General features: G+C 43.1%; 1 protein-coding gene across 14 annotated transcripts in view; it reads left to right on the top strand.

The window, feature by feature from the left end:
* Window positions 1-17,078, top strand: part of LOC134624900 (adhesion G protein-coupled receptor L3-like) — a 265,399-nt gene that overhangs the window by 211,386 nt on the left and 36,935 nt on the right. For all 14 annotated transcript variants that reach the window (XM_063470031.1, XM_063470027.1, XM_063470024.1 and 11 more), the window contains 2 exons: window positions 12,496-12,705; window positions 15,972-16,192. In XM_063470031.1, the coding sequence (XP_063326101.1) occupies window positions 12,496-12,705; window positions 15,972-16,192 (431 nt within the window). The remainder of the gene's footprint in view (window positions 1-12,495; window positions 12,706-15,971; window positions 16,193-17,078) is intronic.

The following is a 17,078-nucleotide window of genomic DNA, read 5'->3' as shown; positions in this document are numbered from 1 at the left end:
TTACACAAGAATATCCAGTAAGTTCACTGCCTACAATTAAACACATTCACTTAACAAAAATCGGGGGCATCTGCTGTGGCAAATGGGTGCAAGCCTTTGACCACAAACTTAGTCACTGCTCGGTGACACTCGTCCTGGACTAAAAGGAGATGCTAACAGTAGACTGCAGCGAGAACTGCCAGCGTCTGAGCCAGCCAGACTCTGTCTCTCTCATCATGGTCATCTACGTACTGCAACGTACAGTAATAGCAGGTTTTGTAATAAGGCAGATCGCGCTAACATAATATGCAATGTTAGTTGATTATTTACCTGCTGTATTAACAGGAGAGGACGTGCAGACGTTACCGCTGCTGCTGGGTTGAGATTCACGAGTCCGGAGCGGAATTAAAAACACGACATTCATTTAAGGTCATCGTGTGTTTTGTGAGCAAATGCTTTTGCATATTCGTAGTGTTTCCTCCCTTAAATGAAAAAGTATAACCAAACTTTTGAGCATTTGTGCCACTTAGGCGCCATGTTTCCTGCCAGGTAAATGACGCTCCGCAACGTGGTGACGTCATTCGAGGCGACTGGAATCGATCGTTTGCAAAAATGGCAAACAATTCAAATTAATTGAAACAGTGGGAACCGGTTCTCAACAAGAACCGGTTTTCGATTCCCATCCCTAACTACGATGACTGTTGGTGCTATATAAATAAAATTGATTTTATATTTGCTTCACAACCAAGAGCCTTCTTTAGTTCTAAAAGCCATTGTGGAGTCCCAGGTTTTGAACCTCTGGTGGGGTTGTCCTGAGAGTTGTCATATGCAAGGTGTGGGGCATTATGGTCACAGAAGCAAATGATAAAATTGACTTGATGAACTAGAACAAGGTAAGGATGTTGTACCTTAAAACATTCTCAAGAAAAATATATTTTTATGTGATTTATTAAATAAGAATAGTGATAAAGTTAATACTCTTCTGTCAACAAATTGTAATATTCCAATCCCCCTGGCATCTGCAACTTCTTGTAGAGGTTTTCAACAGTTTCTGACAACAGCTCGCTAAAAAATTTTGACCACTTTTCCGAGCACAATTCCTTCAGTTACAAGATGCCTGAGGGTTATGTTGCATGTACAGCCGGTTTCAAATCTCACCACAAACTTTCAACAGGCTTCAAATAAAAGTTGTTTTTTTGTTTTTTTACTGAGCAGGCCATTTCCTTAGCCCTCTCTTTCTTCCTTATTTTAAACTATTCCTCAGTGAATGTGCTAGTGTTCTTAGGATCATTATGTGTTTCCGCTTTCAGGTTCAACTTCAACTTTTGGATTTATTTTCAAGGACTCTTCATTATAATTCAGAATTCTTAGCGTTCATCACCCGGGGGAGGCGTCAGTGTCAATTCCTCTCTGTAGACACGCCCGCAAGAGGTCAAAGGCTATTCACAAAAATAAGGGTTTTAAAGCGACTACGGTGTTAAAGAAATTGAACCGTGAGCTAGAAACGCTTCCTGTGCTCAGAGAAATGTTACTTTTAAAAATCTGTGTTTGCTGATGTGTGTTTCACAAAGAGAGTCGCAGCAAAGGCAGAGAAGACCAAAGATTATAATGTTTAATGCAGATAATATCTATTTATTTTTCTCTTTGTGTCTTTGTGCTCAAAGGAAAGGTTGTTTTCTTTTTCCAGCCCACTCCAACAAGATGTAAGGGGCCATTTGTACATCTTCCTCACAATCTAGTACCAATTTCATGCATTTCCAAGGTTCTCCACCCAAATAGCGGTTTCGGCATCTGAGGAGCACCGCAAAATTGCTGTGCCAAAAGTTGGAACTGCTAAATGGATATGGTAGACACTACTGCAACAACTTCTCCAAAAATTGGCAGGTGCAGCGTCCACCACGATTCTTATTCCCACTAAAATGACACCAACCTCTGCAAAGTATTGCTACGTAACATTTGATTCTCAATCCTATCAAAGTGATGGCTGCTTCTCAGACTGCACAAAAGTAGAATTGGCTCTCCGCCTGCACCACGCTTTCTCTCTTTTTTCTTTTTCTTTTTGGGGCTTTGGGAATGTATTGGCAGGTTTCCTGCTGCTGTAGATGAAACAGGAAGCAGGAAACTGACATGTCATTATATTTGACACAAGCTACAAGTTGAGTCATCTTGTACTTTTCTGATACATCATCAATACGAGTTTCCTATGCGGCAAATTTGAACCTACAAATAAAACAAACGCCGACTAAAGAAACTGGCAGAAACATTAAGAAGTAAAGCCTTTTATACACTGGAAGCGTAAAATCCATGCAAATATTTTGTATGTTAATATCTTTTGGACAAACTTATTCTTAATGCAGCCATTCACGCTGTCTGTGTAACTTCTATTGCATTTATCTTTTTGCACCAAGCTTGATTTTTCTCAGATTTTTCCGATCTGAACAAACAGATCTGACTAATCAAACCACTGCATTTGATAACAAGTGTTCTCAGAACTCAAAACACAAACCACTACTGAATATACAAATATAAATAATAGGACTGTTTTACCTCAGACACAAAGCCAGACGCTGCTCCGGGACAGTCAGCTCTCTGAAATGATTTCCCTGCCTCCTCAAACATGGTTTCGACTCTGCCAGCTAGAGCTCAAAGTGTCGCACTAACATCTTCAAATATGTACTAAAGCATTCGTGATACAGCTTCAACTCCTGGATCAAACCATGAAATTTTCCCTGCTGCTGCCTTCTTGTGAGAATTTGATGGACCCAGAATCTCAGTTTCTTCCTTTTCTTGTGGAGAAATGTCTCGGCCAGCTCGCCGTGGCTTGATGTCGACTTTTTTCACAGTGTTGTTTTTGTTTGTTTGTTTGTTTGTTTGTTTTGTTAGGACAAATTTTTGGCAAAAATACAACATGTTCAGTGTGTATATATGTTACATGACAAGCTTGGATACCAAGTTTAGATATTAGAACACAGAGCAGCAATTCCTATTGAGACAGCACATCCCGATCCCAACTAAGCAGCACAGGCACCCAGGAAGAGGATCTCACAGCAGGCCTCAAGCTGATGGAAAGCAGGCACACCCAAAATCCAGGAAGGACACCAGCTGGCACAACCAGGGCGCTGGTCCGTACACCCAATGGCATCTGCACCTTACTGGTGGAGAATAGTCGTCAGTGATTGTTTTTGAAGGAGAAGGGTTCACACTGCACGTTGGAGTATCATGTAATACCATCATATCCTATGTTTTGGCTCTCACGTGTCATAAAATGCTGTCTTTGTTTGGTGTTCTGCTTCTAAGGGTGATTTTTAATAAGAGAAAGTGGCTAAGTCGCCATGTTTTGGGGGGGGGGGGGGGGGGGGGTTTCTTCTCACTACACACATAACCCACACAGAGTCTAGTATGGTGTGGTTTACTGCTAGCTAGAGAGAGCCACTGTTTGTCACTCAGCAGCATGACTTTTGGACCCACTAAGCTCCCTGCAGGGTGAGTCTGGAATAGTGAGGGAGCTACGAAGAATGGGAGCCTTCACGCAATGAAAGCAAAGCAGCAGAAAAAAAGAAAAGAAAGGGACGCAGTAAAAGGAGCTCTTTCAGTCAAGGCAATCACTAACATTTTGGAAAGCTTGGCTTGCTTGTGGCACTGCGTTCAGCCGAGGAAAGTGGACAGTAGTTACACCCCGGCTCTGAGTGATAGTGTTTTTTTCCACCCTGCCCTATTCTTTATCTTTTCTACTTGTACGTTATAAAAGGCGGCTTGTTCCAAGGTGGCTCTGAATTGAAGCCACGGAGGCTTTTTATTTGACAAACTGTCACCGTGCTGGATCTGAGAACACTCTGAATGGAGGGGGAAAAAAATAGGCAGCGTGTGCACGCGCGACTGGATGTGTGCAAGAAAGAGGCAGAGAAAGAAATTTCATAAACTGAAGAGACTATCTGTTTTTGTATCCATGGCAACAGGACATACCACTGCTCATCTTTGCATTGTTATTACTCATTACCCTCAGAGCCACAGATTGTTTTTGCCTTGTTTATTTCTCAATAGCATCGCCAAAGCAAAAGGAGGGAAAAAAGAGAGGGAGATAGGCAAGTTGTAATTACAATTTTTCCTTTTGAGGACAGAGACTCACTGCAGTATCACCATCATCATTAATCCTCCCTCCCTCTCTTTTTTTTGGTCAATAGATAGCATGCACACTAGCCAGAAATAATGAGCCTTATATCCAAAGACCCACACGTTGGGCCTTAATAAACTGTCATCGGTATCAGCGTTACATTTATAACCCCAAGTTATGATTGCATTCAAAGTCTGTACGCGTCAAATTAGAAGAGGCGAAATGTTTCTGCTTGCCCGTCTGACATTATGAATGCTGTCATTTTTTGTCCTTGACAGCGGTTTGAAGTTGCTGCATGCTTTCGGATGCTTGAATTTAACGGTTGTGCCCAGCAGAATTTCAGTGTGGGCTTTCTTTGTTTTGTTTTTATGTTTTTTCCCATAAAGCTCAAATCTGGTTTAAAAAAAATTAACACGCTGACTTCATTTTATTTGAATGTAGGTCTATTCCTCAAGTGATACATTGTTTCAAAATAACAATCATCGTACGATTTGTATGTAATTTCACCCAACACGTGATACAGTCTTTGGTGTCACTCCTTTTAGGCCAAGCATTTGTTACAAAAGTGATACATGTGCACTCTTTTACTTTTCGGTGTAAGAGTGACACATTGTAATCACGCTCAACTTGACCATGATGAGTGTGGTCAATGTAAATTTGTATCCACCACTGGAATCTACTGAACAGTATGCATGGTTAGTAGACACTCTCAGCAGTTTAAATTCCAGACTGTCTCTCATTGGGATTCATTATTTTTGAAGTCAATTAGTTCCTTAAACTAATTCAGATATTGTGCATTTTGAAGCATTGAATTAAATGAGCAAGCCAGCACGCAGAGAGGCCCAACTGTTTCTAGTGCTTCTGGTCAAATGTTCCCAAAAGGGGACCAATAATGCTCATTTCCATAGTCCACTGTAAGCGATTTGTTCACTGCGTATCACTTTGTAGATGACTGCCCAATGCTACCACACACACTAGGCTACGATTGACCCCTTAATATATTTACCAGCCTGCCCTATGTCAGTCAGCAGTATCACTTTCATTGTCAGTTGTTTTATTTTCGCTCATTTCTCCAGCCTTTATTTGGCCCGTCGTAGCAGAATGTCAGTCACTTACATGGTCTCTGGTTGTTGCTAGTTGCTCCCTGTGTAGACGCCGGTCTCCCCGGGCGTCTGTCTGGACTGAAAAAAGTGTGTGTGTTTAAGAAATAAAAGAGAAAAAAAACATTGGAGGACAAATCGAATGTGCACAAATGTGCGTCGCCCTGCTAAGTAACATGGACGCCGTACGACCGGGCCGCCCTTGCGCCACAGTGAGTAAATTTCAGAGTAAATTACGTCTGCCCACTTTAGAGACCCTTACATGGAGTCCCATCAAGCCGGCTTGTTGTTGTAAGGCTAGGCGCAGAGGCACTGTAGATCACATCATTTGCCACCCTGCCTGGGCAGACCCCCCCTCCACCTGCAGTAAAAGGAACTTTTCAGCAGAGACATTGTGTTTGGCGACGTCTCAGTCATCATCCACCTCCCAGAACAAAGAAATCATCCCGCAGTAAATCCATCACCCAGGTGTAGATACATTCCCTGCTCCTACTCTCTGTTTCTATAGCTTTGTCTCTTTTTCTCTCTTCTTCCTTTGCTGTTTCTTTCTCTCTGACCGGGCCCTTCTTCAATTGAAGGTGAGATTGTGATGGATAGAGGCTGCAGTCGCTGCACAGCCAGCTAGCCCAGGAGACCTCGGGGTCCTCTCGCAATGCAACATGGCCGGTATCACCCACTGCATCGACGGCTCTGTGGCACGTCGGGCTGAAAACAAGACTAATGTGTCACACGCACCGCAGAGCATGCAAGTGCAAACATCAGCATCTGTTGACACCTTCTGCATAAGCATCCTTCTAAAGTATAAGGAAATCAGCCTTAGTTTCACACGTCTCCTCTGTCTTGTCAGTAAGAGCATCCACTGTTGTTACAGGCTATAAGGGGAATTGGAAAACACAGATGAGCTCCCCTTTAAGACACAATTACATGATAATAACTGATAATTTTATGAAGTTGCGCACCTATAATAAATGAAGCTTGTAGTCAGTCATCTGCCGCCAGTCAATTCTTCACATCACTTCTGCCTTGCCACACTGTCAAACTAGGTGCTGTCATCATTGCTGTAGTCCAATCACCTTCTTGTCCACCTTCTTTGAGCCAATCAGCCTCCACTTTGCTTACATTAAATCTCAATGCTCTTCCATCATTCTCCCTTTCATATTTTCTTCCTGCAACCCACCTCCTCTCAATCTCCATTTAACCAATGTCACTCATCCAAACTTCCATCTCCATCTTCACCACCACCAGCGTCTAGACCAATCCAAGTGCCCTAATTCCAGTCACCGTTGGGTTTCTGTTCTGCCACGATGGGTCATCGGAGTCTAATCGCTAAATAGATTAATTAATTTCTCTGTCTTAATAAATCATGTTCAGTTCTTCCAAATGAGCTCTCCTCAATGAACTAAATTAAGGCCCCCGTGATTTAAGGAGTTAACACGCACCGTATATGTCAGAAATGGGAGAAACGGGTAGCTGCGACTAAGATTATCACAAGGGCATCGAGCGCTGTCAGTGCTATATGCGCTACCACTTAAGTTTGCTAATTTGGGTCTATCTAGCCACAGAGCTGATTCCTTTGTCTGACTCTGCAATCAGAGCAGAGAAACGCCATTGGCCACATAAACAAATTAAAAGCGTTCTCACAGACGGCGTCTGCGTGTGAGAGATTACGCGTCTCTTGTATCTTTTCAGAACGATTGCAGAAAAGCTTTTGGAGGAATTGACGCAAATGAGTTTACTTTGATGAGACTTTGCAAGGATGACTCTACCCTCGAGATGTAACCCTTACTGAGCCTCAAGACATTCACCGCAATTAACAAATTCATTCTACTCAACTTCATAAAGAAGACAGGGTTTAGCTGTTTCTCATAGGAGCGCTGAGCTTGGACACCCCTGTTTCATCAGAATCTGCTTTATACATATTTTTGAAGATTTCCTCCTCCGCTTGCTAAGCGATGACGTATCAACCTGCTTCTGACTCCAAGCTCCTACTGCGTTCATTAAGGCTGTTAGCTCTTTAGTGTGTTGTAGTGCTCTGTATCTTATTTTAGTTAATATAAACAAGCCCCTGAAAACTGACTTTTTATTAGCCCTGTCCATGTGCTACACATCTTTAAGCTCAGTTTTTAAAACCTTATGACGTAACTGCAGCCAATGGGCTCAAAGTTTACCTGACACCAAATATTTAAATGCTTAAGAAAAGAGTCACTCTGAGGCTAATTAAGAGTTCAATGGTAGTGAGTTATCCAAACCATGCAGCAGCAGATTAATGACTAACCTTGTGCTCTGGATGGATCGTCTCAGGCGTTCTGGATGGAGACTATCTGAGACTGTCTGGATGGATAGTCTCAGAAGTTCCTGATGGCCAGAGACAAATGCAGTCATATGGCAGGAAAAACCCTAAACATCGACCAAACTTGAGTCTACAGAACACCCGAGACCGGCGGTGTCGAACTCCAGGCAGGTTTTAGATGCGTCCTCGATCCAACACAGCTGATTTAAATAGCTAAATTGCCCCCTCAACATGTCTTGAAGTTCTGGGAGGTGGATGATGACTGAGACGTCGCCAAACAGAATGTCTTGAAGTTCCCGGAGGCCTGGTAATGAACTAATCATTTGATTCAGGTGTGTTGACCCAGGGTAAGATCTAAAACCTGCAGGACACCGGCCCCCGAGACCTGGAGTTCGACACCCCTGGACTCAGGTATTCTCTTGACTGAAGTTTGGTCCATGTTCAGTATTTTTCCTGCCATATGACTGCATTTGTCTCTGCCAATCAGGAACAGTCACATTAACTTCTGCTTAAGGGTAAATTTAACGCTCATCCCCCATACTCGCTATGCTAATATGTAACCATCTGCTTGCTAGTGGTAAATGCAAAATCAGAAGTTTTTTAATATACGCTTAAACACCCCAGCTCAAAGAATATAGACCTGTAGGCCATTATTTGCGTAGTAAATGTATGTGCTAAGATAAGCCCGTGTGAGCCATTGAGATAGTAGTAAGTGCCACTATTCCCAACAGACCAGTAAGTATAAATCAGTGACACATCCCACTGGATGATGGAGAGGGTGATATTTAGGCAACATTCATCACTGTCATTATAGAACATCTCCATGCTTACACCATCAGACAGTAACTATGATGATGCAGCCAAGGTTCGCCGTGTATTTTATGGCGCAAAGAAAGTATGGTACAGCACTGTACAAGAGAGCAGTGGTTCAAAATAAATCTATTTATATGTTTACGGCGCAGATGGAGAGGAGAGAAACCATGTTAACTTCCATAGCAACTCAAAGTCACGCTTGGACGTTATATCATAGTTATTGTAGCCTAGAACACAGTGTGACATTCGGTGCATGTGCTGAATGTCAACTCCCGCTACGCGAGCCGGAATCTCTCTCCCCCTCTCTCTCTCCCGGCCCTTTTAAATGTGACGAATTTGCCGAGAGCCCTGATTCATGTGCCCTCTCCGCAACTGTTTCTCATCCCCGTGCAGATCATAAATCCTTGGTCATACCGTAGGTGAACTTGTCACATGACTCCCCGCAGTGGGGCCACTACCCCATAGCGCAACTGTCTGCCCTGCCTGACTGCGTTTCATGAGTCAGAGCCCAGCTCTGGAGGCATATGGGAAGATTTATGCATTTTAATTGGATTGGCTTCGTGGCCCCACAGTAAGAGCGGTTATTTGAGGTATGAAGGATTGACACTCTGCTCTTGTCACTGCTCCTTACCTCCTCCACATCATTTCAGAGGCTGGTTTCCGGCTTTTGACACAGGATTCAATTCAGTTTTATTTATATAGCGTAAAATCACAACCACAGTCCCTTCCGGGCACTTTATATTGTGAGGTAAAGACCCTGCAATAACACAGAGAGAAAACTAAAAATCAAGCAAACCCTTTGAGCAAGCACTTGGCAACAGTGGGAAGGAAGAACTCAATTTTAACAGGTAGAAACCTCCAGAAAAACCAGCCTCAGGGAGGGGCAGCTATCTGCCACGAGTAGTTTAGGGGTGAGGGGAGGGAGACAGGACTCAAGACACACTGTGGAAAAGAGTCAGAGAAGAATAACTAATGATTAAATACAAAGCGGTGTATAAAAACCCAGAGGGTAAAAAATGTGAGGGAACAAGAAACACTCCTTATTATGTCATCATAATTAAGCGCATGTGATGTGACGTCAAGACGGCTCAGCCATTATTACCAATGCATTGTTGTGCGTGCTCTTTCTTGTAACACTGCTAGAGCTCCCACAAACCTTATTTTGTGTTGTGCGCACCCGGGCGTCTGTCTGGAATGAAAAAAGCGTATGTGTTTAAGAAATAAAAGAGAAATGTGGGACAGAAAAACATTGGAGGACAAATCGAATGTGCACAAATGTGCGTCGCCCTGCTAAGTAACATGGACACCGTACGACCGGGCCGCCCTTGCGCCACAGTGAGTAAATTTCAGAGTAAATTACGTCTGCCCACTTTAGAGACCCTTACATGGAGTCCCATCAAGCCGGCTTGTTGTTGTAAGGCTAGGCGCAGAGGCACTGTAGATCACATCATTTGCCACCCTGCCTGGGCAGACCCCCCCTCCACCTGCAGTAAAAGGAACTTTTCAGCAGAGACATTGTGTTTGGCGACGTCTCAGTCATCATCCACCTCCCAGAACAAAGAAATCATCCCGCAGTAAATCCATCACCCAGGTGTAGATACATTCCCTGCTCCTACTCTCTGTTTCTATAGCTTTGTCTCTTTTTCTCTCTTCTTCCTTTGCTGTTTCTTTCTCTCTGACCGGGCCCTTCTTCAATTGAAGGTGAGATTGTGATGGATAGAGGCTGCAGTCGCTGCACAGCCAGCTAGCCCAGGAGACCTCGGGGTCCTCTCGCAATGCAACATGGCCGGTACCACCCACTGCATCAACGGCTCTGTCGCACATAGGGCTGAAAACAAGACTAATGTGTCACACGCACCGCACACCGCAGAGCATGCAAGCGCAAACATCGGCATCTGTTGACACCTTCTGCATAAGCATCCTTCTAAAGTATAAGGAAATCAGCCTTAGCTTCATACGCACACATACACATCTCCTCTATACAACATCTTGCCGGTCCCCCTCCTCCCTCAATCCACCCCTCCAACATATACACAACGGCTCATCAGGCAGGAAAATCAAAAGAGCGCTCTCCCCAGACTCAAGGAGCACTGCGGCTGTTATTGTACCAGAGCCTGTTAATGATCAGCATCTGTTCCCCTCTCTGCTAGTATTAGCTGAGCTGCTACTAAACAAGGCTTCTTTGTGATTCTGCATCACCTAAGATTCCTCAGCCTTACCTGACTCAGAAGATGGTCTGTCACCCCCATCCTGGCTCGAACTCTTCTGCTGACCGTGCTCGAAAAGTTTGATTTTGAGACTCATCTGAGAGACGTATTAGGCATATGCCTCTTGTATTGTGATTGCTCAGTGTATGCAAATATTTACTTGCTGCGCTGTAGCTCGAAGTCGTATGTTTAGTTGCTGCAGGCCAATGTATGCATGCACAGCCTTTGATAACAGACAACTAGGCGGTTATATACAATGTCAGTGCTTGCACAGTTGGCTTAGTTTTTAGTTGTGGTCTTGTTAACAGCCCATCAATGCAAATTTACCGTCTGCCATTAAATGTAAGTGACATTTAAAATAATGCCTGTTTGATCTTCATTAGCATTCAGACGTAATCCTTAAGTCAAGACTCAAAAGTTCCACCCAGACATTTTTTTGACCCCCGTCAGGAGCGACAGCCGGCTGTGAGGTTGGCAGATTTCTTTTAAATTAACAGCCCACCTTTCAAACTTGCACTTTATCCCCTCCCCCCTCCTCTATTTATTTTTGAATCAATGCCCAGCAGTCCCGAGAAAGAGGACAATCCCTTCGGGAAATATGGAAGCCGCAGTAGCTGATCGTTATGTTTTGATGCAGTAATTATGTTTAGTTATTAAATCAAGATGTTGCTCTGTGAACCACACGCTTTACATATAGATGGTGTCTGTTTTTGGAAAGTCTGCTTCTCCTCGCTGGTAGCGGAGTTATCAGAATAATGGCATTTTCCTTCTCCTGATTCCAGATGGGATTGCACTGGAAATCACTGATGCGGGCTTTGTTAGATGCTGTATCTTTTGAGCCACGGCTCACAACATTGCTCCAAGGCCCATCGGCCTTGTTAGCATGCTTTTATTAGCACTGACCATTATGTTTCAATTGAGTCTGTTTAATGGGATTTTGAATGGTACATTATTTAGCTTTCACTCTTAGTAGATGGTTATAATTGAAATGAAATGCCAGTGAACAGAGTTTGGAATGAAATAAGATAATGTTCCTCTGCCGTTAGCTGTTTTAGCCATTTGTCCATTACGTTTAGCTAACTTTCAGCTAAATGTTTCAGTGTGTCAGGTCTTACCGCCGACTCTATGTGGAAATAAATTAAATAAATGCAACGGTTGGGACGTTATTGAGAAGTGTTTGAGGCATCACCGGTTTGTTTGGGGTTTTTGGTTCCTCATGTCGGGTTCTAGCTGAGACCAAATAAGTCCACCATCCTGCAGATTCTGCTGTTTTAGTCGACTTTGCCTTTTCCTACTCCTGTCCAATCATCCTTTATGTGCACTTGCCTTTTATGGGCTGATGTAAATTCCCTTTTGTGACTACAGGAGAATAACTGTTGATTCTTATCTCTACCGCTAAAGCCTGAATTTACTGTCAGCAAACGGCTTTTTAGTGCCCAAAACTGGCTGTGGTGGCAAATTACTTTCTGAAAAGGGAAAATTATCTAAAAGCAACAGTGAAAGTCATTGACCATGTAGTGGTTTGATTGAATTCCTGTTGTGCTGGTCTAAGACACCTGTGGCCCTTTGCGCGGCTCACTTTGTTTCACTTTGTTGCCCGACCAAAATGAAACAACAGGGGGGCATTTTAAATTGATTCACACTGACTAATTCATGATTCATTCCTGCCACCTGTGGCTTGTGGGTAGTGGTTTATTGGCTGGTGGAGTGAATGCACTTTACCCCACGAAACAATAATGAAAATAAAAGCTTCAGGATTGTCGCTGGTATTCATGGTTATTGTTGTTATTTTTACCACAGATTTTTTTTGTCTTGCCTTTACCAGTAAAGTTTCTATCGATATAAAAGAAGCGGTCTTGTCAAACATCAAAATGCTTCTCCAGAAGATGAAAAATAACTCAATTTCTTTGTTTTGTGTTGTTTTTTTTCTTTGATGACATGACCAACAGTGGACTGGCCTTGGCTGATCGGTTTCTCTCATCACTTTTGTTGCAGAACACCGACCCTGTTCACGAAATGCTTCTAGACGTCATTACTTGGGTTGGCATCCTCCTGTCTCTGGTCTGCCTGCTCATCAGCCTTTTCACCTTCTGCTTCTTCCGTGGCCTCCAGAGCGATCGCAACACCATCCATAAAAACCTGTGCATCAGTCTGTTCATTGCCGAGTCCCTCTTTCTGGTGGGGATAAATCGGGGTGACCAGCCGGTAAGATTATCACAATGTTGCTTTATTTCTTTGTTGTGTGCTCGCAGTTGGAATGCAGATCAATCTAGGGCGCGTCAATGATCAATATAAGATATTTCAAAATGTTAATAATCGATAGTTATGTTTTGTGTAATAAGTGAGCAATGACGTTGAATTCTGACAAACAAGCTGCTGGTGTGATGATGGGAGGATTTTATTCATCTTGTACATAATTATCATTCTGTTCAAATTTCCAGTGTTCACACTGTAAGCGACAAGTTTTGTTAATAGCCAAGCACAGGTAGCAACAGTACTCTGCAAAGGTCTTGAGCCACCCCTAATTTCTGAACAATATTTCGCCTGACTTTCTGAGGGTATTTAAAGGTTTTTCCACCACTTGGTCAGGCCAAAATAAGAAGTGGCAGGCCTAAAAAAAACTATCAGTTGATGAACAGTTGATGAAGAGGGCCTGAGAGATGCATCTGACCCTCCTGAGGATTTCAGGAGAGGTTTTGTATCATAGATACATGTGTGAAACAAGATGTAGGCTCTGTTATGATTTCAGTCAGTGTTGTTAGGCATCTTATAAAAAAACTAATAGAATTATGAATGTAGAAATCCATCTGGAACTTAAAATGCTATCTGGAAAGCATCCCAAAATTTTGGGATCATCTCGAACTGATCCTAAAAACACAGCCAATGCAGGAAATGCATACCTGGATAGAAACTGGAACTATCTCTGGAACTATGACTGATACATCTATCAGTCATGGATTGGCCTCCCCATAGCCTGGACCTCAACATTATTGAAGCAGTGTGGGATCATTTTGACAGACAACAGAAGAAATGCAGCCAACATCCAAAGAAGAGCTTTGACCTTCAAGGAGCCTGGAGAACTATTCCTGAAGTCTACTTAAAGAAATATCAATAAAGCTTGACTAATAGTTTTCCTTCTCTGTTGAAGAATAAAGGTGAGCCATACCAGATATTGACTTTCAGGCTTTATAGAGTTACAGACTCTGCTTTTGCCTTGTATATTGTATTTCCATGTATGTTTCAATAAGTCACTTCAGCCATTTCCCATTTTCCTTGTAAAATATAAAGAAATGAAGGGTGGCTCAAAGCCAGTGTGTTTCTGCGGACATGAACTCTTACGACTGATACTTCACATTATCACTGAAGCACTGAGGTGCAACATCAAATGCCTGCTCTTCCCTCATTCTTGTTCTCTTAGATGTCTCTTCCTGTTAAAGGGGAGTTCTTCCTCCCCACCTGTCGCCAAGTGCTTTCTCTGGAGTATTTGCCTTATAGTATAAAGCACGCTGAAATGACTGTTGGTGTTGTTGTTCCCAGAATTTCTTATGAACAAAAGGTCATCTAATTCCTCAAACACTGAAACCAGTTTCCTCAGTTTATCGGTTTTAAATATGCCCATAGACGTACCTTTAAAAGTGGAAAACCTGCCCGATGCGAATGTGTCTGCCATCTCCTAGTCCGTGGAGGCATTCAGGTAGAAGTGATTCAAACAGCTAAAAGCCACTCTTTTTACTGTATAACCGGAGCCGGTGAGGTACGTCCACTATCTTCTTCCCAGTTTTAAGAGCCTAAAATGTTTTGAGAAAATATAACCTTTGGCGTCCTGCTGCGCTGTGAGTGGTGCTTCCCAGCGAGTGTCAGTGACCGCGGACTCTTCCGCCTCTGCCGGGCTCGGTGAGACGAAACAGCGAAATAAAAGAATCGGATGCTTCTTATTCAACAAATGTTCCCACCTATGGTTGTGCCGAAGCAAACACATACTTGAAAGTGCACTCACATACTCGCACAGCAACACCTGCCAACTCGCTGTCACATTCTCATATCTCGATCGCTGTTATATTATATGCATTCGCCAGCGTGAATTCATCCATTCACCCCCACAACCAGCCTCCTGTTGCAGTTTTTCAATTTGCAAACACTTCAGACTAATCTGGATTAAGCTGTTCAATGCACTAAACCTCCTCCTAGTATAATAACTGTAGTTTGGATGGCATTACTTTCCTCAAGAGCTCAGCTGGGGTAGCAGGTGGAGGCTTGCTGTCACTGTACAGTCATCTTCAAGTGTGTGTGTGTGTGTGTGTGTGTGTGCTCGACACTCATACGGGAGACAAATGCAGAGTCATTACATGTGTACAGGTTGGCAGAGGGATTTTTTTTTTAATTTCCTCCCACAGCTTCTCACAATCACGGCATTTCTACTTGCTAATGAGGCAGAGTACACAGTTAGCTTTGCGTTCCTGGGGCACAGACACTGGAATGCACATTATTGCAAACAGTCTTCGTAATAATTTGATCTATTTATTGTCATTGTTTATATCATAATAGCCCGTCCTCCCATGCTAGTTCACGGCTGGGTTACAAGTGCAGAAAAATGATGATGTCTCGCAGAGAAAGAAAGGAAGTGCCTTTACTTCTAGCCTCAAGCAATCAAAGCAGATTGATATTTTGCTCTTTAAATATCATTAAAACTATCAGAACTAAAATAAGCCTCCTGGTTTAGCTTAACTCCCTGTGAAGTTGAAGATAATGCTTTTAGCCCTCCTGCTTCTATAACATTTTATGGGCATGATTCACAACTCAGCTGTAAGATCGCTCTCCTGGACTGCAATTAATGTCCACTCAACCTTTTAGTAATTTAATTGAATCCATTTCAGTGACAAAATACACTAGTTATGGTCAACTGTGCCAATAATTAGATGAGTCCATGTAAGTACTGTATCTTATTATTGTTAAGAAGCGCGTGGGCGTGTGCATACATGCGAATGACAATCTATGCCTTCCACATCTGGTCCGGACAGCTCTCTTGTCAGCTCGGAAAGTTTGGAAGCACATTATCTGCTCGTACCTGGCCGTAGCGTTGCTTCAAATGGCTCTTGGACTGCTGACTTCACTCCCTCATATCTCTCTTTCATCCATGCCAGCTGCAGCAAACAAGAGCACATGGGCTCAGTAGCTGCAGCGTTTCCTCTGCCAGTCACACAGGCAAACATCCAGTCACTTCAGCCAAACAAAGCTTAGCAATGCTAATTGTTAGAAAGGCACGAGCACGGAGAGGTCAAAAAACGCTGCTCGGTTGCCGGCACACCTTGCCACAGTTGCCGTGCCTTGCAGCGTGACATTTAAATCTTTCAGGCAATTGGTGAAACGGCCAAGAGCGAGTGAAGCTTGTCTGTTTTTTTGTTTTGTTTAGTTTTTTTCCATTCCCTATTTACCGCTCTCTCTTTCTCTCTGTCACCACTAAACCTTTCCAGATTGCGTGTGCTGTTTTCGCCGCCCTCCTCCACTTCTTCTTCCTGGCAGCGTTCACGTGGATGTTCCTAGAGGGCGTGCAGCTCTACATCATGCTGGTGGAGGTGTTTGAGAGCGAGCACTCACGGCGACGCTACTTCTATCTGGTGGGCTACGGGGTCCCAGCGCTAATTGTGGCCGTTTCAGCTGCGGTGGACTACCGCAGCTACGGCACTGATCGAGTGTGAGTACATGTGGAGCGAGCGTGTGAGCAAAACTGTGAATTGAATTTGATTTTCTTTCTTTACGAAATTCCCACAAAGATAATATTTTGACATCTTTTTAAGACTATAATGGAAAATACTCTTGCTTGGATTTAATCATTTATTGTATATGGGCAGCTTCTAAGAGAGGGCAATATTCTGCAGGTCTTTCTGGGGATAAAATCAATATAAAAATAAAACCCATTACACATCCAGATTAGTGTATTTTGTAATTTTATTTAATGTTAAGCTTTAAAACTACTGCAGTTCTTAATACAAAGACTCATTTTTACACTAGAGGAATGTCAGATTTGAGTGTTTTCCAAGCCGTAAAACCTCTGGGGCTGAAAAATGAAGCCAAAAAGTGTCGTTTCCAAAGTTACTCAACCCATAAAATGCAGAACTTGACATTTACATCATACACAAAATGGGTTTGAGCTCTATAGCTAATTTCCTCCATAATATGACGGGTGTATATCATGTGCAGTAAGTATTTCCATCTATCCTCCTCTTGTTTCTCCCGCTTATCCAAGCCAATCCAGCGGAGCCTATCCCAGCTGGCATAGGGCGAATGCCCCGGACCGGTTGCCACTCTGTCGCATGCTAACACACAGAGACAGACAACTCAAAATCAAACCTATATGAATCACCAGTTAACCAAACCCCACTAACTGCATGTATTTGGACTTCTCTGCCCCTCCACCACATTCTTGAAGTTCGCTGTTTGACCTCTCAGGTCATCAGTGGTCCTGTTCTTTAAAACAAGCTGCTGACCTGAGATCAATTACACCTCTGCCAACATTCAAATACAGACCTTCTTGTTCACACAGGCCTGCACTCAGTGGCTCTTATGCAGTAGTTTTTATG

Source organism: Pelmatolapia mariae, linkage group LG3_W (genome assembly GCF_036321145.2).
Source record: "Pelmatolapia mariae isolate MD_Pm_ZW linkage group LG3_W, Pm_UMD_F_2, whole genome shotgun sequence".
NCBI classification, from domain to species: Eukaryota; Metazoa; Chordata; class Actinopteri; order Cichliformes; family Cichlidae; genus Pelmatolapia; species Pelmatolapia mariae.
The sequence above is the reverse complement of the archived record's forward strand: the minus strand, read 5'-3'. Positions and strand labels throughout refer to the sequence as shown.